General features: G+C 36.9%; 1 protein-coding gene across 5 annotated transcripts in view; it reads right to left on the bottom strand.

The window, feature by feature from the left end:
- Window positions 1–23,359, bottom strand: part of NFAT5 (nuclear factor of activated T cells 5) — a 131,860-nt gene extending 108,501 nt beyond the window's left edge. For 3 of the 5 annotated variants that reach the window (XM_022583313.3, XM_089902380.1, XM_022583314.3), the window contains exons 1-2: window positions 23,008–23,359; window positions 21,238–21,291 (exon numbers count right to left, since the gene is read on the bottom strand). In XM_022583313.3, the coding sequence (XP_022439021.1) occupies window positions 21,238–21,291; window positions 23,008–23,080 (127 nt within the window). In that variant the 5' untranslated portion in view covers window positions 23,081–23,359. The remainder of the gene's footprint in view (window positions 1–21,237; window positions 21,292–23,007) is intronic. The other 2 variants (XM_022583315.2, XM_022583317.3) reach the window with 1 other exon arrangement.
- Between the last annotated feature and the right edge of the window lie 3,107 nt (window positions 23,360–26,466).

The following is a 26,466-nucleotide window of genomic DNA, read 5'->3' as shown; positions in this document are numbered from 1 at the left end:
ATGTGGTCTTCAGTAGTTGTGGCTCGCCGGCTGTAGAGCGCAGGCTCAATAGTTGTGGCACACAGGCTTAGCTGCTCCACGGCATGTGGGATCTTCCCAGACCAGGGATCGAACCCGTGTCCCTTGCATTGGCAGAAGGATTCTTAACCACCGCGCCACCAGGTAAGTCCCTAATTTCATTCTTTTACATGTAGCTGTCCAGTTCTCCCACCACCACTTACTGAAGACACTGTCTTGTCTCCACTGTATATCCTTGCCTAATTTGTTGTAGATTAATTGACCATAAGTGCGTCGGTTTATTTCTGGGCTTTCGATCCTGTTCTATTGATCTATATGTCTGTTTCTGTGCCACCACTATACTGTTTTAAAAATGAAAACACAACTATCTACTTGTTTCTTAATCCTATAAAGCACATGTAAAATACTCATGATCTGTGGATCTTTGGAGTTTCAGATGATAACAAGCTTATAGCCACTTTACCAATTTTTGACAGAAAAACATCAATGACAAATAATTACCACATTTCATGCAAAAGAAAATAATTATAATTTCCCTTTTTAGGAAATTTTAAATCAATTAGGAGGAAAATGAAGACTCCTATAGCAAATTTAGCAAAGGATAAGAACAGACAATTCAAAAAGATACACAATGGCCAATATATACATGAAAAATATTCAATTTTAATGGCTAAAAGAATAAGACAGCATAGCATATGAAACTGTAATAGTCTTTAAAAAATAATACTTGGTGCTGGCAAAGGTTCCAGGAAATTGGTATTGCTAATGGATATAAACTGGTAAAACCTTTTTGGAGGCAATAAGGCAACAGGGTCATTGTATTTCAAATGTGTACATGCTTTTTCCCAGTAATTATACTTTTATAAATTTAAATTAAGAAAAAATATATAGTTAAGTTTGCAAAGATATGCATATACAAAAATGCTCTCTGCAGCATTGTTTATAAAAATGAAAACGAGAAACATCCTAAATGTCATCAATAGAGTAGTTAAATAAATGATGGCAATGATGGTACATCCATATTATGAAATATAATGTAGCTATTAAAAATAAAAATCTATTTGGACCACAGAAAACATCTATAACTTATTGTTGAGTAAAGGAAGCAGGCTATAAACAGTATAAAACCATATAAAAATAATCCCATTTACATAAAAAAAATATATGTGCATAGAAATATAACAGTGGTTATCTATGAGAGGTGGGATCTTTTGTAACTTTTATTCTTTGTATTTGTTATATTGTTTGAAGTCTTTATAATTTAAAAAAAAGCTACATTATGTTCCATTTATTAACCTAGAGTGGTGTCCAAAACATTCTAAGAAAAAAAGCACAATATGATTCTATTTTAGAAAAAAATAGATAAATGTAAAATGCCCACATTGCACAGAAAAGAATACAGAATGACATACTGTATGTCAAAATGTGAACAGTTGTTATCTCTGTATGGTAGGATTATATATTATTTTCCTTTTCTACTTTATATGCTTTATGTCATACAATGACCTACCCTTTTTGTAATAAGCATAAAAGTATAATTGTATTATAATCTGAAAAAATTAAGTTTTCAATTTTTAAAAAATTTCTATTAAAAATATCTTAAACACCCCAAAAGAATAACTTGTCCTAAAAAATTAACATTCTTTCTTTCAATATATCTTCGACTTTTCCTCAAAATATCCAGAGAAAATTGGAGATTCACATTCAAATAATGTTTAAAGGCACTAGGGCTTCCCTGGTGGCACTGTGGTTGCGAGTCCGCCTGCCGATGCAGGGGACACGGATTTGTGCCCCGGTCCGGGAAGATCCCACATGCCGCGGAGCGGCTGGGCCCGTGAGCCATGGCCGCTGAGCCTGTGCGTCCGGAGCCTGTGCTCTGCAACGGGAGAGGCCACAACAGTGAGAGGCCTGCATACAGCAAAAAAAAAAAAGCACTAGCATAATGAAAACCATTATTTCATATAAACTTCATAATAACCCTGTTAGATAAAGAGGAAATGAGGATAAAAGCATAAAAAGAAATACGACTAGCAAAACGTGAAACAGATATTTTAAAATACTATGTTTCTTTTTTTTTTTAAGAGCTTTAACTTAAGCCATTTTAAAAATATATATTTATTTATTTTGGCTGCGCCGGGTCTTAGTTGTGGCCTGTGGGATCTTTAGTTGCAGCATGTGTGCGGGATCTAGTTCCTTGACCAGGGATTGAACCCGGGCCCCCTGCATTGGGAGTGAGGAGTCTTAGCCACTGGACCACCAGGGAAGGCCCAGTACTATGTTTCCTAACTATAAATTCTGTACTTTTTCCCCCACCACAAAGGTACCTCTAGATTAACTGAATTGCAAATAAAATACAAAAGTAAGTTAATTTTTCCACAGAAGCCAGTCTGGTATTAACTATCTAAAGCTTTTTCCCTGTGTCTTATTCTCCCAGAATAAGAAAATGGAGCCTTAAAACACAGACACTCTGGACAATACAATCATTAGTAAAGAAGAGATGGCTGGCAGCACAGTTTCTCTTGCACTGGCACAAATTCTTTTCAAACCCAAGAAACTTTGGTACTCTTATAATTCCTAAAGTCAGATATATCAAGAAACCACCCAAAGGAATATGGCCATAAACATAGAATGCCAAAAAGACCAATACCGATGTTTATTCTGCTTTATTTAAGATGTGATGTCTTCCACTTTTTCTTTGGCACTAATGATAGTAAAATAAAGGTATATTTTTTATTCCTTTCAAAAAAATATGTAGAAACTATATTCCAGTAATAATAACATCAACTTAAGTAGCCTATGCTAGGCACCCATTCTAAGTACTTTACTTCTATTAACTCATTTAATTCTCACAGGCCTATGCTGTAAGCTCTATTATCAACAGCACCTTACAGATGAGGAAACTGAGGCAAAGAGAGGTCAATGAACTTGTCCAAACTGCCACATAGCCAGTGTATAATATAACCTGAACCTGAACCCAGGAAGTCTTGCTCCAAGGCCCATATCTTTAGCCACTATACACACTGCCCTCTCCATATTATTAATATATTATTTTGGGAGAGAATATGGTAACAGAATGAGAAGAAAAGTTTTTTGAAATTGCCTTTATGTTTTTAAATTCTATATGGTCAGCGAATAAGAATATTGCTGTTGAACAAGAATACTGGCCCCATGGGACTTCCCTGGCAGTCCAGTGGTTAATTAAGACTCCATGCTTCCACTGCAGGGGGCACGGGTTCTATCTCCGGTGGGGGAACTAAGATACCGCATACTGCCCGGTGCAGACAAAAAAGAAAAAAGGAGAAAAAAAAAAAGAATACTGGCCCCACAAAATGGGATATGAAATGTTCCTATGTAGTTGGGCATTAGACCTTGGAACTGGATCCGCTATAGAGAATAGAGTCTCATGACATAACTTCTGTGTGATCCTTATTTCAATGGAGAAACTGAGTGAGGCAATAGAGCACAACTACCTGACTGAAATGTTAGAAAACAACTCACCTTTGAGACAATGTCTCAAAGACTCAATGTCTTTTTTTATCCTTGGCCCAAAGGCAGCCATTTAAAAATGGCTGCTTAGCATTTTAGCAAAACTGAAAAATAATTTTTAGCAAAACTGAAAAATAATTACAATGGGACAATCTCTATCCTGTCAGGCTAAGGGGGGAAAAGGCTAGAAAAAGATATAGAATACAACTTGAAATTTACAGAACATTAAACTTAAAATATGACTGTCTAAACCACTTTAGAAGTTATTTTCTCCTTATAATCTTCTAACCTGAGACAAAATAACTGTGAACAACTTTCCAATATTTACAAGCTGAAATGCAACTGTTTTATTTTAATGATACAAAGAAGAAATAATACTGTTCTGTAATGTGAAACACCTCTCCTGAAAAATCCTGAACTTTGACTAATATGGTTTTTTGGTTTTTAATAAATGCTCAAACCTAAAATTATCAGGAAACCATTCTGTTGTATATCATCACCTAATTGCCTAAAACAAGATTTGTCAATTTACTGGTTCATTCAGAATACTTGTATTAAGTCACCTGGTATTTAGCACTCGTTAAAATCTGCACCAAGAAGACATACAAATGTCAAAGTAAGGAGCTCTTTAGATATCTGGGGTGTCAGAGTCACCTATGATGAAAGACAAAATACACAGAGAGAGAATAATGAAAAACAAAGTAACAAAGTATCAAAAACAAACCCTTCCTGCTGCAGCTCCAAAAAAAAAAAGAAAGAAAAAAGACACTTCTCTTTTATTTCCTGGATTTGGAATTCAAGAGCCTTACCCTGAATACTCAAAGGAGAGATTTGAACCATCCTGAAGTTTCTAGTCAATCTTAGTTGAATACCAGAATTAGGGATATTGCTTTTTACTGTCTATTTAAAGCTATTTTAACTCATAAAACTTTTTTACTCTCTTATTTTTTATCCTCTGAATTTCCAAGTTGAATTTCCAAGTTGAAGCTTCATCTACATTTAAGGCTTTTTAGCAATCCAAATGTGGATTTGCTTATCCGTCCTATTATAGCACATCCACATTTGGTTGTTACAAAGGTACTGTTCTCACAGGACACACCATCCAGTCCCTTTATGAAGAGCTATGCTTACTACAATCCATGATCTCTGCAATATGCAATTTATGGACAAGTAGATGAACAATATCCTACTAAAAAGGAAGCAGGAAAAGAAGAGGTCCAACACACTGGGAAGGACCCTCCCTGTAATGCTCTGGTCTATCTTTGTTCCAGAACTAGACAGTGGTGAATATTCAAATAGTTCTTAATGGAAGAAGGCCTAGAACCTTTTTTCCCACCAATTTCCCTCTAAAGTGGCATATCCAATGGATATGCTCTCTTCTGGGCAATATTATAGGGTCCAAACTACAATGATTTTTCCAAAAGACCTTACTTCTCATAGTTCACTTTTTCTGTTTTATTTTGCTCACATAATAAACGACTGCTAAATTTCACTTTTAAATCTATTTGATTTGGGAGATTCCAAAATATAATTTGTTTCTATGTTGGTTGACAGTTGATGTTTCTGAAAAGCCCTAACAAGTTCAAGAAATACTAGTATAGATGTATAGGAGAACAAAGCGCATCTAAATTTAAGGGAAAATGCACTTTGGGTTCACACAAATAAGCAAACAAGTATGGTGAGAACACAATGACTCGGTAGCTATCTTTCAGCTCTAGGTTACCTTTCTATTTTTAGAATTAGCAGCCATCTCTCCTCTGAAGTTTGCCATCTCAAACAGCCCATTGTAATTCCAACACATGAGTAAAGGCAACCGTGATTACAGACCTAATCTTAAGTATTCTTAGGAGTAAGTTGGTTTCTATTATTAGGGGAAATATTAAGCTTATAGGGTACTCGAGGAATCTATGATGCAATTAGTACTCGGTAAGAGCACTAGTCAGTCTACAAAAATTATCGTATAAATTACCAAAGTGCCTAATTTATACCTAAAACATTATTTATTCATAAAGCCTACTCATACACAGATTAATATGCCTTTACCAGTAAACATACGAGTACTGGTCAAGATAAATTTAACTTCACTAAACTGAAGTGATGTTCAACATTGAATCATGTTCAAGTTCTCTCACTTATTCTCAAACTTAAAACTTGAGCTGTGGCAATAATTTAAGAAAACATCCTTTTAAACAGAAAATACTTTAGTAGTTGAGGACCATAACAAATCAAAGAAAAATAAATTAAGCACTTTCATGTTCACACAAAACAAATACTAAACTAGCCAGCAATGCCTCTTACTCAGGAACTCTGATGAATACAGTTATACCTATATTTAATCTAGCAGTATGTGAAATAGATGCATGTATATGTATACATGAATCACTTTGCTGTACACCTGAAACTAACACAACATTGTTAATCAACTATACTCTAAGACAAAAAGTTAAAATAAATAAATAAATAAAAGATACCATTAAGAAAATGAAAAAAAAAATCTAGCAGTTATCCAGGGTCCTCATTATCCTCTACTAATGTCTAATTAATAATACAAATACAAAGAGAACGTTTCAAGACAGTAGGGTTTATAGCTTCCACTGCTACAGAAGTGTATCTCACTTCACTTATGCAGTTTTTCTTCCTCCTAGTTCACTGTCACAATTCTGTGACATTTATTAGAAAACTGCAATCCTCTTGCTACTATTAAACATTTGCTTTCAGGAAATCAACAAAATGAATCAACCATGCATATTAATAGTCAAAAAAATTTCCAGACTAAACAAGGTTAATCTACTTCATGAATTTTTCAGTCATCTGTTGTCTAATCTTGCTCATCAAAATTTTTTGATTATTCAAGATGTAGCACACTCAGTATTTGATCACCCTATCTACATTTAAAGCACATTTAGATGATTTAGACAACTAAAATATACTGTGTTAAATGGGAAACTGAAAAAAGTCTCCCTTCCATGTGCCACCACACAATTACCTCTGTCTCAATAACTTTATAAAAAAAGTTAGTATATCTCAGAGTCTTAAAATTATTTTTTTGTTTTTTTAACATTTTGTGTGTGTGGTAAAATATACATAAAACTTACTACTGTAGCCATTTTTTTAAGTCTACAATTCAATGGCATTAAGTTCATTCACAATGTTGTACAACAATCACCACTAGTATTCACTTCCAGAACGTTTTCATTGCCTCAAACATAAACTCTGTACCTATTGAAGAATAACTCCTCATTGCCCTCTCCCCATAGTCCCTGGTGACCACTATTCCACTTTCTGTCTCTATTCTAGATACCTCATGGAAACTTATAATATTTGTCCTTCTGTATCTGGCTTATTTCAATTAGCATACGTTTTCAAGGTTAATCCATGTTGTAAGATGATATCAGAATTTCATTCCTTTTTAAGGATGAATAATATTCCACTGTATGTATATACCACATTTTATTTATCCATTCATCTGTTGGTGGACACTTAGCTTTTAGTACACTCAGAGTTGTGCAACCATCATCACAATACATTTTAGAATATTTGTATCACTCTCAAAAGAAACCCCGAGCCCTTTAACTATAATCCCCCTCACTCCCCTCCACCCCAGGAACTACTAATCTACTTTCTGCCTCTCTAGATTTGTCTATTCTGTAGATTTCATATAAATGGAATCATACAGTATGTGGTCTTTCATGATTGGCTTCATCCACTAAGCATACTGTCAAGATTCATCCATGTTCCAGCATGTATCAGTAACTGATTCCTTTTTATGGCCAAATATTATTCCATTAAATGGATATACTACATTTTGTTTATCCATTCATTCATTAGTTGATGGACATTTGGGTTGTTTCCATACTCTGGCTATTATGAACAATGCTGCTCTGAACATACGTATACAAATATACATGTATATTTTATGTATACAGATGTTTTCATTTCTCTTGGGTATGTATCTAGAAGTGAGATTGCTGGATATGGTAACTCTATGTTTAACCCTTTGAGGAACTATCAGATTATTTTCCAAAGTGGCTGCACTGTTTTACATTCCCACCAGCAGTGTGTGAGGTGATTTCTCCACATCCTTGCCAACACTTATTATTATCTGTCTTTTTGATTATAGCCATCCTAGTAGGTGTGAAGTGGTATCTCACTGTGGTTTTGCTTTGCATTTCCCCAATGACTAATGATGTTGAAAAATCTTTTTATATCCTTATCAATATTTAACATATTTTTATTGCATCAGTGCTTTTATTTTAAAACATTTATGTTTAGCAATATATTAAAGTCAATATATTCTTAAATATAACAAATATGTTTAATAGCACAAGCAGTATTTTGCTGCTACTAAACTAAATATACAGAAATAGTTGTCCTAATCAATAAAATGAAGTATAGTCAGACTCTTCATATTGTATTTGTTTATAGCCAGTCACCTAAGTGTTTCTCTCATTTAACTGACATGTTTTTATTTAAATATAATCAATTCCTGTGCTCAAGAATGCCAATCAGGTGCAGCCACTACAGAAAATAGTATGAAGATTCATCAGAAAACTAAAAATAGAACTACATGATCCAGCAATTCCACTTCTAGGTATTTACCTTAAGAAAACAAAATCACTGTCTTGAAAAGATATCTGCACCCTCATTTTCACTGCAGCATTATTTACAACAGTCAAAACAAGGAAACAACCGAAGTGTCCACTAACAAATGAATGGATAAAGATGTGATACACACACACACACACACGCATGTGCGCACACACAAGAATATTACTCAGCCATAAAAAAGAAGGAAATCTTGCCATTTAACACATGAATGGACCTTGAGGGCATTATGCTAAGTGAAATAAGTCAGAGAAAGACAAATACTATATGATATCACTTACATGAGTAATCAAAAAATTATTTTCTTCAAAATTGAACTAAAAGATACAGAGAACAGATTGGGGGTTGTGGGGGCAGGGAAGGTGAGGGCTGTGAATTAAATGGGTGAAGGTGGTCAAGCTTCAAGAGAACCTTCTTATTTGAGTATTCCAGATTTAGTGAACAAATCCACCTCCATTTGCATCTGAATTACCTAAACCTTTGTCTTTACTAATTAAATAGCTCCAATTTTTTAAAGGTCTAGGTTTCCACCTATAATCATTTTAATCCAATTATTATTCCAATTAAAGCTTTCTACATGGTTGTATATAACTAGAGCACAATCATTTCACACTTCCAATATTATTCCTTCCTTCTTTTCTGGATGTGGTATTCATTCATTCAAGCACCTTTTGGATATAAGCGCTTGTGCCAGATGCTAAGAGAATGTGAGGTATAGTCCCTGTCCTTGAGAAAAATACCATCCAGTATAACTTTTTAAACAAAACTGGACTTTACTAAATGTTCTTTATGGTTTACTGCGGCTTTAATTCCATGGCTGATTCTAATATTGTACAATTACCTTATTGTGGTTTCGGTTTCATTTCCTGAACACACGCATGATCTAGTACTTTATTACCAAAGCTTGGGCTTGCCTGGTGGCACAGTGGTTAAGAATCCACCTGCCAATGCAGGGGACACGGGTTCGAGCCCTGGTCAGGGAAGATCCCACATGCCGCGGAGCAACTAAGCCCGTGGGCCACAACTACTGAGCCTGTGCTCTAGAGCCCGCGAGCCACAACTACTGAGCCTGTGCTCTAGAGCCCACGAGACACAACTACTGAGGCCTGCGTGCCTAGAGCCTGTGCTCCGCAACAAAAGAAGCCACTGCAGTGAGAACCCCACGCACCACAACGAAGAGTAGCCCCCACTCAACACAACTAGAGAAAGCCCGCGCACAGCAACGAAGACCCAACACAGCCAAAAATAAATAAATAAAATAAACTTATTAAAAAAAAATACTAAAGCTCTCCTAAGTTTTGAGAGACCTTTCTCCAAATTATTTCCATAATTTTATTAACACTTAAAAACAATGATTAAAAAGAATAAAATACTTAAATGTTTAAAAAGTGTAAAACTTATACTCTGAAAACTACAAAACACTGTTGAAAGAAATTAAAGACCTAAATTAAAGGAAACACATCCCATGTTCATAGAGGATAAGACTGAATACTATTAAGATGGCAATGCTCCTCAAACTGACCTACAGATTCAATGCAATCCCTATTAAAATCACAGCTCTCCTTTTTGCAGATATTGAGAAGCTGATCCTAAAATTCAAATGGAAATTCAATGGATCCTGAATAACCAAAACAATCTTATAAAAGAAGAACAAAATTGGAAGACTCACTCTTCCCAATTTCAAAGCTACAGTAATCAAGACAGTGCGTTAGTAGCATAAGAATAGACATATAGATGAATAGAAAAGAACTGAGAATCCAGAAATAAACCCATATGCCTATAGTCAACTGATTTTCAACAAGGTTGCCAAGACCATTCAAAGGGAAACAATAGTCTTTTCAACAAATAGTACTGGGGGCAATTGGATATACACATGCAAAAGAATGACACACCACAGGCTGCACACCACAGACAAAAATTAACTCAAAATGGATCAAAGACCTAAATGTAAGAGCCAAGAATATTAAACTCCCAGAAGAAAACACAGGTGTAAATATTTGTGACCTTGGATTAGGCAGCAGTTTCTTAAATATGACACAAAGCATAAGCAACAACAACAAAAAAGATAAAGTAGACTTCGAGAAAATTAAAAACATTTGTGCATCAAAAGACACTACCAAGAAAGTGAAAAGACAGCTCACAGAACAGGAGAAAATTTTGGCAAATCATATATCTAATAAAGGACTTGTATAAAGAATATATAAAGAACTCTTACAATTCAACAATGAAAAGACAAATAATTCAATTTTAAAATGAGCCAAGCCTTGAACAGACATTTCTCCAAAGAAGATATATTAATGGCCAATAAACATATGAAAAGATGCTCAACATCATTAGTCATTAGGTAAATATAAATCAAAACCACAGGAGACTGCTTCATACCCAACTAGAGATAGCTATAATCAAAAAGCTAAGAGTAAGTGTTGACAAGAATGTGGAGAAATCAGAACCCTCAAACATTGCTGCTGAAAATGTGAAATGGTGCAGCCACTGCAGAAAGCAGTTTGGCAGTTCCTCCAAAAGTTAAATATACAGTTACCATATGATCCAGCAATTCCACTCCTAGGTATATACCCAGAGAAATGAAACGCCTGTACACCCAAAAACTTGTACACAAATGTGCATAATAGCCAAAATAACCCAAATGTCTATCAACTAATAAATGAATGGATAAACATAGTAGTATGTATCCATCTAATGGAATATTATCCACCCATAAAAAGAAATGAAATACTGATACATGCTACAACATGAATGAACCTTGAAAACGTTATGCTAAGTGAAACAAGAAGTCACAAAAGACCACATATTATATGATTTCTTTTATATGAAATGTCTAGAATAGGCAAATTCATAGAAACAAAAAGCAGATGAGTGGCTACCAGGAGCTGGGGATGTGGGAAGGAATGGGGAATGACTGCTAAATGAGTAAGGGGTTTCTTTTTGGGGTGATGAAAATGTTCTGGAATTATATACTGGTGCTGGTTACACAACACTGTAAATGGACTATAACTCACTGAATTATACACTTTAAAACTGTTAAAATGAGGACTTCCCTAGTGGCGCAGTGGTTAAGAATCCACGTGCCAATGCAGGGGACATGGGTTCAATCCCTGGTCCAGGAAGATCCCACATGTCGTGAAGTAACTAAGCCCATGTGCCACAACTGCTGAGCCTGCGCTCTAGAGCCCGCATGCCGCAACTACTGAGCCCATGAGCTGCAACTACTGAAGCCCGTGCACTCTAGGGCCTGCGTGCCACAACTACTGAGCCTGTGTGCTGCAACAAATGAAGCCCACACGCCTGGAGCCGGTGCTCCACAACAAGAGAAGCCACTGCAACGAGAAGCCCACGCACCTCACGAAGAGTAGCCCCCACTCACCGCAACTAGAGAAAGCCCGCACGCAGCAACGAAGACCCAACGCAACCAAAAATTAAAAATTAAAAAAAAGTTTTAAACTGTTAAAATGATAAACTTATGTTCTATGAATTTCACCTCAATTAAAATAAAAAGATAATCAGGAACCAAGTCTTTAAGAATGTGGATTTCACCCTAAAGCCCATGGACACCATTACAGGATTTTTAAGTAAGCAATATGATTAGATTTGTATTTTAGGAAGATGAATCCTGCACAACATAGTGCTGTGAATGCCTAAACCTTAGTATATAAATTTAGGAACATCTGATTTGCGTGTTCAGAAGCTTATGCATAGTAATAAAATCCTGGTTTCTTGTTACATCTTGAGTAAGTATGTTTGCCAAATAACTTACCTGTAGATATAAATTTTATTTTACTTATTTAACCAATACTTATATAGTGCTTACTATGTGCCAAGCATTATTCCAAGTTCTTTAGAAATATTAACTCATCCAATCCTCAAAACAAATATATGAGTCTACTATCTCCACTTTATAGAAGAACAAACTGAGTGAAGAAAGGTTAAGTAACTTGCCTAAAATCACACAGCTATTAAGTAATGCGTGTTTTTGAAACTGGGTTTCTATTCACAAGTCAGATAAATAAGTGGGACTTTGATTTACTTATTATTATCTCTACCACTTTTAATTTCTAAGAAAAACTTCATATTCTTCTATTTCAACTCTTCTGTTTATTTGTTTGCAATTCACTATGCACTAAATTATTTTTTCTGTGCAGAATTTACAGTGTTGATTCTATCCATTCTTGTGAAGTTTGATTGAAAAACATTCTCAAGAAAGTTATTTTTTAGTTTTTATTTACTATATACTATAAACATGTTATTTATGTTTACCATAACAGAGTAGTAATTTGGTTAACTAATTACTTTCTGTTCTTCAACTACTTCATTACCCAGTTTTTTTTTAAGCAATGAGTTTTTTAAAGGAATTAAGTAGTAATTTTATCCAAAGCATGTTATTCAAGTATTATATATAAATTTCCATCCTGTACTCAACATTATAGGTAAAAATAAACTAAGAAAATGAAAAGTTCTTCAAAAATAATTTTAAAATTATAAAATTCAACTATATGTTTATATTTCCCATTCATTCACTCTACATTAGCCTAATAGTCTAGAGAGTATGACCTAACAATAAAAATGAAAAAGGAATATAGAAAAAAGTCTTGGAGGTCACAATACAATTTTATAAAAACTTACTCAAGTAAATTTTTGATTTACAGTGTTTCTAAAGTACTTATAACTGCCCATTATCTAGGCACTTATAAATTGAGCCTATAATGTTCACAAGTTATAAATTTATAACTTGTGAACATTAATTTATCATTAATTAGCATTTACAGTAGTATTTTTACAGTTAAGCACAAGAGAGTACTCACATGGGACAGAAAGCTCATATTGTTTTTACCTAATTTATGCTTAACCTACAGAAATAATCAAAGTACAAATAAGTACATACCCCCTACCTACATACTCTTCAGCTCTATAACCCTCTGAAGACTAAAACTATTTTAAAAAGAAAGTTTAAAGTTTTAAACTTCATTTTACAGTTATTAAGTATAGGGGCAAACTATATGCTCAGGTATACTTCGCACAAAAGTATTTTCCTATTAACAAATAGGAACTTCATATTAACTTCATTCTTCATTCCAGATTGAATTACAAAACCCTTTAAAACTCTGTGTTAACACTGTTTATTTACATACAATCTCTTTTACTAAACTATAAGCAATATGTGGCCAGGATATATGGCTGAATTCACTTTGAGTGAATGAATAATAATAATATTATTATTATAATATTACTATGTAATACTATAACTATAATAATATTATGACTAAGTAACCTTGCAAATAAGCATAAAAAAATCATCTCTAAAAAACTACACTTGGCTACATTATAGAATATAGGAATATATAAGAGAATAAAAAATGCCTTATTAACTTTATGTCCTTTAAAAAACTAGTTTTCCTTTCTAGAAGGTTATGGTGGTTGAACAACAAAAGTTAAAGAGAAAAGAGTACACACTGTATACTGTAAATATAGTGTGTACTGTATAAATCCACTTAAACAAAATTCTAAAGAAAGGCAAAACTAATCTTTGGTAAGGAAAAACATCAGTTTTCCTGAGGGGCTGGAGTGGGCAGAATTTACTACAAAAGATCAAGAGGTAGCTTAACGGAATGACTGAAATGTTCTGTATCTTGTCTGTAGTGATTACACAAATGCATACACCTGTTAAAAACTCAAGGAACACTTGAAATGGGTGTACCTGTGTACCTCTATAAGGATGGTTTGTTTTTCTAAAAGAGAGAGGAAAGAAAGGATACAAGAACAGCAGAACCAACAAGCAAAATGTAGAGAGTTCCATGAGAAAATGGAGACATGGGTAGAATGGGAAGATTGGGGGAAAAAAAGAGACAGACAGTGGAAAGAAGAACCAAAGTAAATTAATAGGGCCCTATGCAAAATATCACTATTCGTAGAGCATTTCATAGTTTTCAAAATCCTCTAACATTATCTCAGTTATTCTTCCTCACAACTCTTAGGTAAGCAAGACTGATGACAATGTCTCTGCTGAAGAAAAGGAATGCTTACACGATTTTCCACATGGTCTCAAGGCTTAACTAGAATTAAAACGCAAATTTTCTACTGCCTAACAGAATTTCCAGGAAGTTCAAAAACAAACACCAACCACGACAATAAATAGAACTAACTCCCAATGCTCTATGAGTACTGCTTTTTCTGTTACTCATCTCTTCTCAGGTTTAGTTACGCTCTGAAACATACCAGCAGAAATAGGGTGCAATGACTTCTATGCTTCCATAAAACTACTGCCAAAGAAATCAAGAGCCCCATGGCATCTTCCGTTTTTAAAGCAGTTCTCCTTAGGTGGTGGCTTGCCCTTCCTTTTCACTTTTGAGCACCATCAACAGTCAAAACAGAGGTGGTTCAACCAGCAGTGTGCTTCAGCTAAATCTTAAAGACACGCACCAAAGCCAGGAAATGATTTGCTAATTTTGAGTGCTAAAATATTCCTAAAAAGGGTTATCATCATAATCTTTACTGATTTTTTGTGTGGCTTATAGAATTTCTCTCCTTACTTTATGGGAACTGTTAAGCTAAAGAAATCTACACAAAGTACTCTTTATATACCATCTGAACAGTGGTGTAATCTTTTTAGGGCCTGAAGTGTAAATGCCAATTATCAAATGTTTGTATTGTAAGAAAGTAAGTATAAACTCAAAACTCTGGGGTAAAATAGTCAAGTTTCAAATACCAGCCTCATCCACTAGCTATGTAACCTTAAGAAAATCAGTGAATCCCTCTGTACCTCAGTTTCCTCGTTTATGAAACAGGGATACTGATACTATCTCACAGGACTTTTCTGAGGATTAAACGTGGAAAATATCTGTAAAATGCTGGTACACACAAATTGCTCAAAAAATGACTTCAATTATTACACTGAATTTATTATTCTTTATTCTCTTTACCAACACTTTCTTTTGACATGTCCTACAAAGACCGCTTTACATAGATTTTTTAAAACTAAAACTAAATTTATAAAGATAAGAGTAATCAACTTGGCTCACTATTTATTAGTAACTTTTCTGTTCTTGTCTCACCTTCAAAACCAACTACCAAATTTACTAAAGGACTAATAATAACATTTCTGAATGGGAAAGAAATGATAAGGATTCATGGCTGGCCAGCAGTAATAATCAGTACCTACTTATCAAATAAATATTAAAAATAAAAGCAAGAGAAAAAATCTATTTTTAAGTTATTAAGAATAAATAAAAGTAACTGAAAAATCTCATGTATCACATCTTTAGTTCAAACCATCAAATATGTAGATCCTTCATCACAACATCAGGTTTTATTTACATTTGGAAGCTGAAATCATTACCTGTAGTTAATCCATAGACTATTTCTACCTTTTCATTCAAATACATGTTTATAATTAGTGTATATACCTCATTAGTTTTTTAACCTTGATTTTTATTAAGGCAACAGGAAATAAAAGATGTGACTCTCTTTCATGTAACTTGAAATAAAATCTTAGCAACAAGAAAAGAGCGTAAGATAACAAGCAACATATCTATTGAAGAAAGTCTTTTACTTCTCATAAAGTTAGCAGAATTATCCTGTCACTACATAATCAGGCCCAACTGGTATCTCAGATTAATTTGATCTTTATTTTTTTCTAATTACCTGTTATTCTTAATAGAAAATAATCTGATGGGTCAACTTTTTCTAATAAAAAGTGGTTATTTTTATATATAACATTGACCACAATAAGAAATGTTTATCTGTACTACCATTTTCAAGTTTTAGGGGACTCCTGGAATAAATACAGTAGAGTCAAGAATGAATCAAGAGCAGACCAAGGACCATCTGATTAAATATGAATTTCTATCATCTTATTGTAACAAGCAATAGAATTCCAGTATTGAATAAAAATAAAAATTAAAAAAGCAGAGTTTAGGAAGACACAAAAACAAATGATAGGAAATCAGAGAGAGATGGATCCTAGAAACAAAAAGTTGGCAGGAACTAGGTATGATTCTGTCATATGTTTGAAATTCATTTCCATAATTATTTCCTCAATAATATTTTTAGTTTATTAGGTATGGAGCAATAGAGAATACCAGATACTAAACAAGAAAAGAATCCAATAGATTACTTTTAATGTTAAATACTTTCAAAAAGTCCTTTCCAGTAAGATATCTTCATACATTTCATCATGTAAGAGTTAATGGCCTGGGGCTTCCCTGGTGGCGCAGTGGTTGAGAATCTGCCTGCCAATGCAGGGGACACAGGATCGAGCCCTGGTCTGGGAAGATCCCACATGCCGCGGAGCAACTGGGCCTGTGAGCCACAACTACTGTGCCTGAGTGTCTGGAGCCTGTGCTCCACAACAAGAGAGGCCGCGACAGTGAGAGGCCCGCGCACCACGATGAAGAGTGGCCCCCACTCGCCGCAACTAGAGAAAGCCCGAGTACAGCAACGAAGACCCAACGCAGCCAAAAATAAATAAATAAATAAAATAAATTTATGAAAAAAAAAAAAGAGTTAATGGCCTAACTACCTTACGAACACAGGCCCTAGGAAAGAAATAAATCAGGCTTAATGGCAATTCAGAAATATTCCATAAAATCAGTAAAAAAACTGTTACTATTTTTAGGATTTTCATTTTTGAACTATAAAGTAAAATTATGCATGGTACAATATCAAACAGATTGAGAGTAGTTAAAAAAAAGGTTATTTTCCCCTTACTCAATGTAATATTTCATATTTTCTTTTAATTTGATCCATATGTAATTTCTTAATTCACTTTTAAAAGCATTTAAAAATTTTAATCCATTGTTTTTATACTTTACTTCTTCCAATTTGCTTATATTATTTTTCCTGTTTTATCTGATTTTTCTACCATCTTATCTTACATCTCTATAGGTACTTCTAGAATGACCTCTTATTATTTGCTTATTTAGCTTAATTTTTAATCTCAGTTTTTATATAGCAAACTATATATGCCAAAATCAACATTTTTTAATACAGAAAGTGTAAGAAATGGCACCTTTTTTTTCCCTGTAGTTGAACATTTTTTCCAGGTCCTCCAAAGAAGAACCCTAGCCTTAAAGTCTGAACACTGTAAGTGTAAACCATTTTATTTTTTAAAAAATATATACAAACTACCTTCTTTAAAGAGGTAGGGAAAACGCAAAAATAGAATCAAAAAGTAAAAATCTGTAGTATATACTTTTGTCCAGGATTTTTTTCTATGCAAGCTATTTTTAATATAATTGCAACAATATCTTTTATTTACTTATTTTATTAGGAGTTTCACATGTAATTATGGGGTCACCAGAAACATTATTTTAATGGCTACATATCATTACATTAAATAGCTAGACTCTTTTCCCATTGTCAGGCAATCACCAAATTAAATAAAACGGTATTAGCAGAACTATGCAGGGTGACGGATGTTAACTAGACTCATTATGGTGATCACTTCTCAATATATATAAGTATCAAATCACTGTTGTGAATCTGAAACTAACATAATGTAATATGTCAACTATATCTCAAGTAAAAAATAAGAAACTAATTTCCTATTCTTTTTTTGTGTGTGTGTGTGTGGTACGCGGGCCTCTCACTGCTGCGGCCTCTCCCGTCGTGGAGCACAGGCTCCAGACGCGCAGGCCCAGCAGCCACGACTCATGGGCCCAGCCACTCCACGGCATGCGGGATCCCCCCAGACCGGGGCACGAACCTGCACCCCCTGCACCAGCAGACGGACTCCCAACCACTGCACCACCAGGGAAGCCCTAATTTCCTATTCTTGAAAAGGGGGAGAGGGAGTAGAAGGATCAGCGTTGATATGAAAGATAAATGCGAACTGAATAGTAAAGAGATTTTAAATCTATTTTTGAAGCTAAATACCCAACTGTAGGTTTTCCAACCTTGTCTTCCTTAAAAAAAAAAAAAAAAAAAAAAACAAAAAACTTTTAATTTGTAAAACCTACGTTCTCTAAAAAATTTAACAAATTGTATGATAATAATTAAATTCCCTTCACACTGGGCTGAGTTTTTTACTTATTAGATAGAAATCTAGACTCCTGGACTTCCCTGGTGGCACAGTAGTTAAGAATCTGCCTGCCAATGCAGGGGACACGGGTCCGATCCCTGGTCGGGGAAGATCCCACATGCCACGGAACAACTAAGCCTGTGTGCCACAACTGCTGAGCCTGCGTGCCTAGAGTTCGTGCTCCACAACAAGAGAAGCCACCACAATGAGAAGCCCGCGCACCACAATGAAGTGTAGCCCCCACTTGCCACAACTAGAGAAAGCATGCACGCAGCAACGAAGACCCAACGCGGTGGCGGGGGGGATTAAACCGTTAAAAAATACTTTGTTAAAAAAAAAAGGAAAAAAGAAACCTAGACTATTGATGTAAAGCATACATACATAAATATTACTAGACAATACTTCATATTATATATCGTAGGGAGTCAGTACAGTATGGTACTTAAGATAACAGATTCTGAAGTGAGACTACCTGAGCTGGAATCTTGGCTCTACAACTTACCAGCTGTGTGACTCTAGGTAAGTTACTGAAACTCCCTATGCCTCCTTAGCTTCCTCATCTGTGAAATGGGGTAATAGTAACAATCTCAAACAGCTGTTATGAGAATTCAGTGAGTTCATATTTGTAAAGTTCCTGGCACATAGTAGGAACTATATAGATGGCTGTTTAAATTTTTAAAATTTTAAATTTAATTTTTCAAATTTAGCTAACATTTATAGAGCTTACTATACACCAAGTTAAATGCTTTACACGAATTTGCCTCAAATAATCTTAACAACACCTCTGATGAAGATATTATTGCCCCCATTTAAAAAAGAGAAAATTGAAGCACAGAAAGATTAAATGACTAAGCTGAGGTCACACACAAACGTCAAACAAGGATTTGAACCCAAGTCTGACCACATAACCTACAAACTTAGCACAGATTGCTCTTATACACTAGGAGCAGTAGCCTCCTGCTGTACAATATCTTGCTGAAATAAGAATTTTTTGTATTTCCTGGAATACAGTATTTTAAAAAGTAATATAAAAAATATCACTATAATACAAAAGTATTTATACATGAAATGATTATGATGTCTGGTATTTGCTTTAAAATAATACAGCTTGGGGGGAGGAGAGAGGATTAAAAAAACAAGAGTAGACATACTTTGATAGCTATTAAAGTTTGGTGATGGGTACCACCAAACCCATAAATAAATAAATAAACCCATAAACCCATAAATAAACAAAATGATGTGTTCATCATTTTATTCTCTCCACTTCTGTGTATTCTTTAAAATGTCCATAATAAAAGGTTGAAAATAGAAATAGGGTACATAGATTAAATCCTTTCATCACACAAGCAAACAACTTTCTTATGATACCTTGTATCAAAGATATGAGAACATGACATACTTGATACTTATACATTTTACAACTTATATATAATCAATAAAGGGTGGTATTACTTTAAATAACTGAGTATCCTCGCAACCAAAATGAAAAATTAGTGAAAGTATTTTGGCATAAACATGTAAATATACATACTAGATTGTTGCCTGCATTTCCATCAACTTGTTAAAAATATTTGCTTAAATAATTAACACTCGTTTTTTTTTTTCTTATCTTTCTCCTGCCTGATAATCTCTATGATTATAACACTCTGGTTTGCTGCCCAGAAAATGGATGAGTTTTCGTACAGACAAATATAACTCCACAACATGGTCACAAATTGAACAATACAAATAGAAACAACAAATCTACTTCACTAAGAAACACTTCTAAAAATTCCTTGCCTCAAAGTGTAGTTGATTTTCATACTAATATATACCACAGGTATATATATACCTATGGACTTTTTATAAGTATAAATATAATCAATAATTAATCTGAGAACTTTTATATGCTTTAAATTAGTTAAAACAATTTAGCTGATACTAAAGGAAAAAAAATTTATTAAGCCAGACACTATACTAGGCATTTTCATACACATTAGCTCACTAAATTTAAGATATTATATACATTTTTATAAAAGAACATTAAAGTTTAGAGAGGTAAAATCACTTGCCCAAGGTCACAGAGCTAAAGGTCACAAGTAGCTAATTGGTATTCAAATTTAAGCTTAATTACAAAACCCACTTTTTCCCTTGACACCTACACTCAAGTCGAACTTAAATATTGAGGGCCTTTTTTAAGTGGACCATAAAATGCTTATGTTACTGGTTACATATATATTTTACAGTGGCAGCCTGGCTTTGGGTAAAGAGCACCAACTACAACACAAAAGCACTGTTTGTTTCTACTACCGTATGATTTTTTTTCCCCCAAGTCTCTTAATTTCAGCCTCAGGTTACTCATCTTTATAATAGGAAAATTAATATCCTTGCTGTCCAGTTCCCAGGATTACATGATTCAAAAATGACATACGTGAAATCACTTCAAAAACTGCAAAAACAACAAGTAGTCCTTTTTTTGTCTTAAAATGCTAAAAACAACACAGAATAATGTTTTCTAAAGTAATCGTCAGCTGTTTAAATTATGCTACACATTCTAACATTTCCAGAACTTTCTAAAACCCTTTTTTCTAAGCATAGCTCAATCATCATCTCTATTACTTGGCTTTCCTTATCCTTAAAAATGATGCAAGAGTAATGACATCAATGCTTCTGTAATAAATAATTAATATGCCATTCTGAAATGCTCAGCATATGAAAGTTCTAAATTCTGACTTTCCAAACTAAATATGTGTTTGGTGTCACTCTTTTAGTTATGTTCATGATCTTAATGTTTGAGCCTTTTCATATTCAGTTTGTTTTGTAAAAACTAGAATCAAGATATGGAATTCTACAGTAGAATACCCAACACATAATTTTTAATAGTTTTGTGGGGTTTTTTCCCAAAGCTTCTCGAAACAGATAAAATAGCTAACAAGGACATCAAACACAGTAACAAAATCCACTAAAACATTCAGCTGCTCTAAAAGAAGGATCAGGCTCTTTAGGAGAAAACTAGATTGTATGAGTTTGCAAAGTTTAACACTTTCTCATTTAAACTCCATTTCAGAGAAAGCCTTTGCATACTCACACAATATGCTTTAAAATGGCACTTTGCTGACCTTCCAATAGTCCAGCTCTATGAAAATTCTGTGATGGGTGTAACTTCAGAGAATCTGAAAAACACAAAAAGCATTAAGTACTTTTTATGCTGAATGACTTAAAAAAAAAAAAAGCCAAGGATAGCATACATCTCTTATATAATTGTCACGTAATTTTAAGAGCTGAAGTCCCTATTTGTGAATATATTCTCGCAAAAGAAGGCTGAATTGCCTCTACACTGGTCTCTATACTAAACTTAGATTTTCATAAAGCATTTGTTTCATGGAAAATTATCTGATGATTACTGCACAAATGGTGTTAATGTTTTGACTATTCTTAGCACCCAACTGTACCACATTAGCCCTCCTCTAAGAATCACCTCTAGATATCGTCTCTTCCTTTCTGACACTCAAAACTACAATATTTCCAAACTATTTCAGGATAGTGACTGCCAACTAAAGTCATCAGAGCGACAGACAATGGCTACAGTTACTAAGTAGGACTCTGTGTACAAACTCAATCGTCAGTCTATAAAGTCCAGCACCTTCCAGAGAAAACCACCTCACTCTGATTCACTTCAACGATTTTAAATACATGAATGTGAAGCTGAAGACCCCTTTTAGCAGGGGGTGGAATCAGCGGATGGATACATCAAATCAAAAACCAAAGAAACCCTGAATTTCTCAGGAAGGAGGTTCACAATGGCACACAATGTTTTTTTTAACATGGTAAAATAGCCCAGTTATGTCTTTTGCCCCCTCCCAGTGATTTAAAAAGTGACTAAGAGTGCAGTGGGAGCATTTTGGTTTGATGGCCCTTGCACAAGGAACCTGTTCTAACACATTCTTGTGGTGTCCAGTATAGGAATTTAACCCCAGTAGCGATCAGCTCAAGTGTTAATATTTTATATCCCGGGAATCCCCTTCAGGTCTTAGCCAAAAGAGTTTTAAAACGGGAAACTGTGTCCGATGCCCCCTCCCTGCAAGGAGCCCTGGAACGGCAACGAAAGAGAAAATTCTCAAAGGGCAGCGACTGTGCCTGAGCCGGTACCCCTGGGACAGGAGAGGAATAAAACTAATTCAGGGAGAGCACCCCTCTCTTTGTAAAACAGAGGCAGAAGTAAGTAATTAGAATGCCACAGAAGTGCAAAGAGAGGAAAAAAACAAAGAAAGAAAAGGAAAGAAAATTCGGGCTCTTTCCAGCCAAAAGATGACGAGGAAAGAAGGACGCCTGGTCGAGGGGGGCCGTCCCAACAAGGGGAGGGAGTGGACTAGGCCGGAGAGAGAGGGGGGCAGAAAGACGGCGCACAAACAACCTGGAGAGGAAGAAAAATGGTGACCCTGAACCCAGAACCCGCTCCAGGCTATGCCACCCGTTTGGGGGCAACTTTGCCGGGGACGATGGTCCTGGTAAGAGGAGCCGCAGCAGCCGGATCGCGGCGGCCCCAGCGCGGGGCCCAGTCCGGGGTGATCCCCGAGCCGGGGAGGCCAGGGCCGGCCGCTCGAGGAGGGTGGCGGGGCCCGACCGCCGAGGAGCGCTCAGAGCCACCGGGTCCGCAGAGACCCGGGGGCCGACGGCATTTGGGCCCCGTGCGGCCGGCGGCTCCGCGGGGGAGGGGCCGCCACTCCTCCCTGGCCCCTTCCACCAACCCCCGACCTCCTCGGCCTCTCCCCACCCCCCAAGACAGGCCATCCCGGCAGGGGCTCGGCAGCCGCCCCCGACCGGGACCCCTCCGGCTCCGCGGGGCTGGGCCTCCCCGCCCCCACGCCCCAGCCCCCAGCCTGACTCACCTCGCGAGTACAGGGACTTGGGCGACTCCAGGTCTAGGTCCGCGCTGAGCAATGAGATGAAGTCCGAGGGCATCGCAGCTCGACCCAGCCCGGCCCGAGGGCAGCGGGAGGGGGGGAGCGGCGGTGGCGGCGGCACCTCCTCTCCGGGACCGCGGGCACCGAACCGGGGGCGGCAGGCGAGGGCGGCTGCCGCTGCCTCCTCCTCGAGGGCAGTGACTTCCACTGAGCCGAGGACCGAGGAAACGGCGTCGGGGTGGAGGGGAAACTCCACGGAGACTAATTTTCGGCGAGCCAGGAGGGGGGTTCAGGGCGGGGAAAGGGAGGGGGAGAGCCAACGGGTCCGTTTCGTGCTTCTCCTCAGCGAAAACTGACGGTCGCTGCCGCCACCGCCGCCGCCGCCGCCGCTGACAGGAATCTGAGCCCCGCCTCCCGCGGGGCACTGCGCAGGCGCGGAAGGGGGGCGCCCCAGAGCGGGGAAGAGCCCGGGCGGCGCCGGAGGGCGGAGCGGCGTACCACGGAACAGCATCAACAAGGGCTTCGCTTCCTGCGAACAGCGGCCTGGGGCTGCTGTTCCCGAGCTGGGAAAGGTCCCCGCCGGCAGGGAGGGAGGGAGGCTGGGAGGTGTCCGCGCCTGGGGCCCCGGGGAGGGAAAAGGTATTTGCACCGACCTGGTGGCGGCGAGCCGAAGGCGGCCAGCCCAGCGCCGAGCTGAGCGTAGGAGGAGATAGACCTGGGGAGGGGGGGAGCCGAGGCGTCTGCGAGAAGAGGGGAAAGACCCCAGAGCCGGAACGTCCTGGGTGGGCAGGCTTGGGGTCTCGCAGGGGAATAGAGTGTCGACGCTTGCACAGTCACCACCCGTTTGGGGTTTGCATAGCGATGTCTGAATTGAGTTGGTCAAAAGGCTGTCAAACTCATTTCTTAATTAGGAAATGACGGACCATATCCTGAAGACCTCGCGTTATTGGTTGTTTTTTCATTAAAGTACCCTTTCCCCTTCCCCTTTTTTCTCTCCCCCCTCCCCCAACCTTTAGGGGCTGAAAAAAAATTTTTTTTTTAAGTCTTTCTGATTGTGCTGGGATGGCCGGGTTTATTCGGTGTGGGAGATAAAAGTCGATTTAAAAATTGAATCATATTAACCCACGTGACTGTTGTAGAGGAAAAAAGCAAACTTAAAAACCATTCTTCCAAACGGTTTTCATTTTTTTACCTTTGGACTAGGCAAGGATGGGGGAAGAACACATTTGAGTTTTTGCTATTCTGTTCATGGCAGCCAAAAGTTTCCGTTGCAAAAACTGAAAATCTTCACCTACACAGCAGACCGTTTCCTGACTCTAATAGACTTACGAGAAATTTTTAATCAAGTTATTAAAATATCAATTGGAGTGCAGGGTATGCTACTTGGGAATTTTAATCTTGTGTAGAATATTGATGCCAGCGGTCACTGGGGCAACATTTTTAAGCTATTTGAGTTGGTTTAGTTTCTCTTATTTTATCTACAAAGATAGTTACAAAGCTTAAAAATTAGTGTTATGCATACATATGTATACACACACACAATTTATAGAGCCTTTCCCCTAGGAATTTGAGCAGTTCATCTGGACTTGGAGTGGCGGGGATGGGGGAGAAGCTCTCAGCAAAGGAGGCCCCTGTGCAGATGTCTCTGGGGTGGGTCCCTCTGCAAAGCTTTACCCGCAGACCTAGAATTTAAACTTGTGTCATCAGACTCTACCTATCTTTCCATCTGAACATCTGAGTCAGGTTGCCCAATTCTCTTTACTGCATTCTGTATAGTAATCAACCCTGTGAACATTTTCTTCCTGTCAGAGGTAAGAAAGCTTTTCAGACCCACCCCAAGATGGCAAAGCAGAACAAGAAACTGTCCTCAAGTCTACATCACCACTGTATGCTGTTGTAACAAGTCCCAACGGAAGTCCCTTCAAAACTGGTCTGAGTCCCACTCATTTAAGAGGGGAAGATTCAAACCCCACATTGCCCAACGGGCTAAGGCCTAGGCCAAAGCTTTTGAATCTGAGTAGGTGTAAACACCTGTTGGAGACCTCCCCCCTCCATTAGTCAATATATAATGTGAGGAGAGGAAAGTGCAATGCACCAGGCAAAACCCCAATACAAAAAAAAAAAAAAAAAATGGGGTGAGTCACTCTGAGTGTATCCCTCTTCCCCAGACCTATGTAATCATTCAACAAACTTAGGGTATAGGAAATCCCCATTGCTGTTCTGACTCTAATTAACAAGTCAAGAATTGGCAAAGCCTCTTCCTTCCCCTTTCCCTCAACACTTCTCTGCCCTTTTGTGATTTTCTTTTTCCCCAGGACTGATGCTTTGTTTTTTATGTTAATCAGATTTCCCCTGATTAAGTAAGAGCAAAGTGAATAGGGGTCTCCCAAAGAGTGACTTGACCTAGACTGTGAATTCCAGGGATTCTTTAAGCTCAGGCCCCACTCCATCAAGCCCTGCATTAAGCAGTGATTATATCTAAATGAATATTTGAAAATTCACTGGTTAACTCCGCCTCCCATCCTTTTACAGATATACATTTTTTGGAAAAAGTGCTGAAATGGATAGTTTTCATGGTCTTGCTTCACAATAGCATAGAGACCCAGATTTTCAGTTTGTACTTAAATTTTCAGTGACTGAAAACACACATAAATTCATTAGTAAACAGTGTTTGCTCTGCTCTGATCACAAAATACAATATGATCTTCCTAATATTCAGGGTTACCAAAAATAACTATCTGATCATTGTGTCTTTAGTAAATTACATGCTACCTCAAGTTCCAATGATATTTCCTTCTCTGGTCATAAATATCTCATCTGCTTCCCCTTCTATATGATATTAGAAATAGTCTTATTTTATATTTTAAAAACCACCCTATCACCAAATCGTATACCTTCATAAAACTTTATGCACAACGAAAAGTAAAACTTTAAGCATATAAACTTTGGAAATTTCCTCTCACTGAAAATTACAATGGAGTCATGGAACAAAGCATAAAGCAAATTTAGTAGTTTGTAGAATTTCTTTACGTTACTTCCCAATTGTTGTATCACATTCCGTAGCTATTTTATTAAAAAGTCACAAGAAGCCCAGATTCAACTACAAGGTTGTGTAAATTATGCAATAGAGTGGCAGTTCTTATATTGATGGTATGTTCTTTAACCCCTCCTGGACCTGTTTAGGCCCTTAGTGAATTGTGTAGCTGGATCTGCTCTCAATGAAAGAGGTTCAAATATCAACCACTGAAAAGGAATTAAACAAACTCATACAGAACAGAGGAATGTGTTGTCACAAGATCTACAGAATCTTCATCATCGTAATACAGTTAAGGCTGTTGAAATAATTTTAGTCACATGTACATTGTAGAGAACCTGCTAAACAAACACAAAACCTGAAAGGAAAATTTCTAGAGAGATTCGAGTCACAGACCAAAAAAACGTTTA

The sequence above is a fragment of the Delphinapterus leucas genome, chromosome 20, assembly GCF_059928025.1.
Source record: "Delphinapterus leucas isolate spDelLeu-1000000601 "Yukka" chromosome 20, BTC_Dleu_Yukka2, whole genome shotgun sequence".
NCBI classification, from domain to species: domain Eukaryota; kingdom Metazoa; phylum Chordata; class Mammalia; order Artiodactyla; family Monodontidae; genus Delphinapterus; species Delphinapterus leucas.
This window is presented reverse-complemented; position numbering and strand designations above follow the sequence as displayed.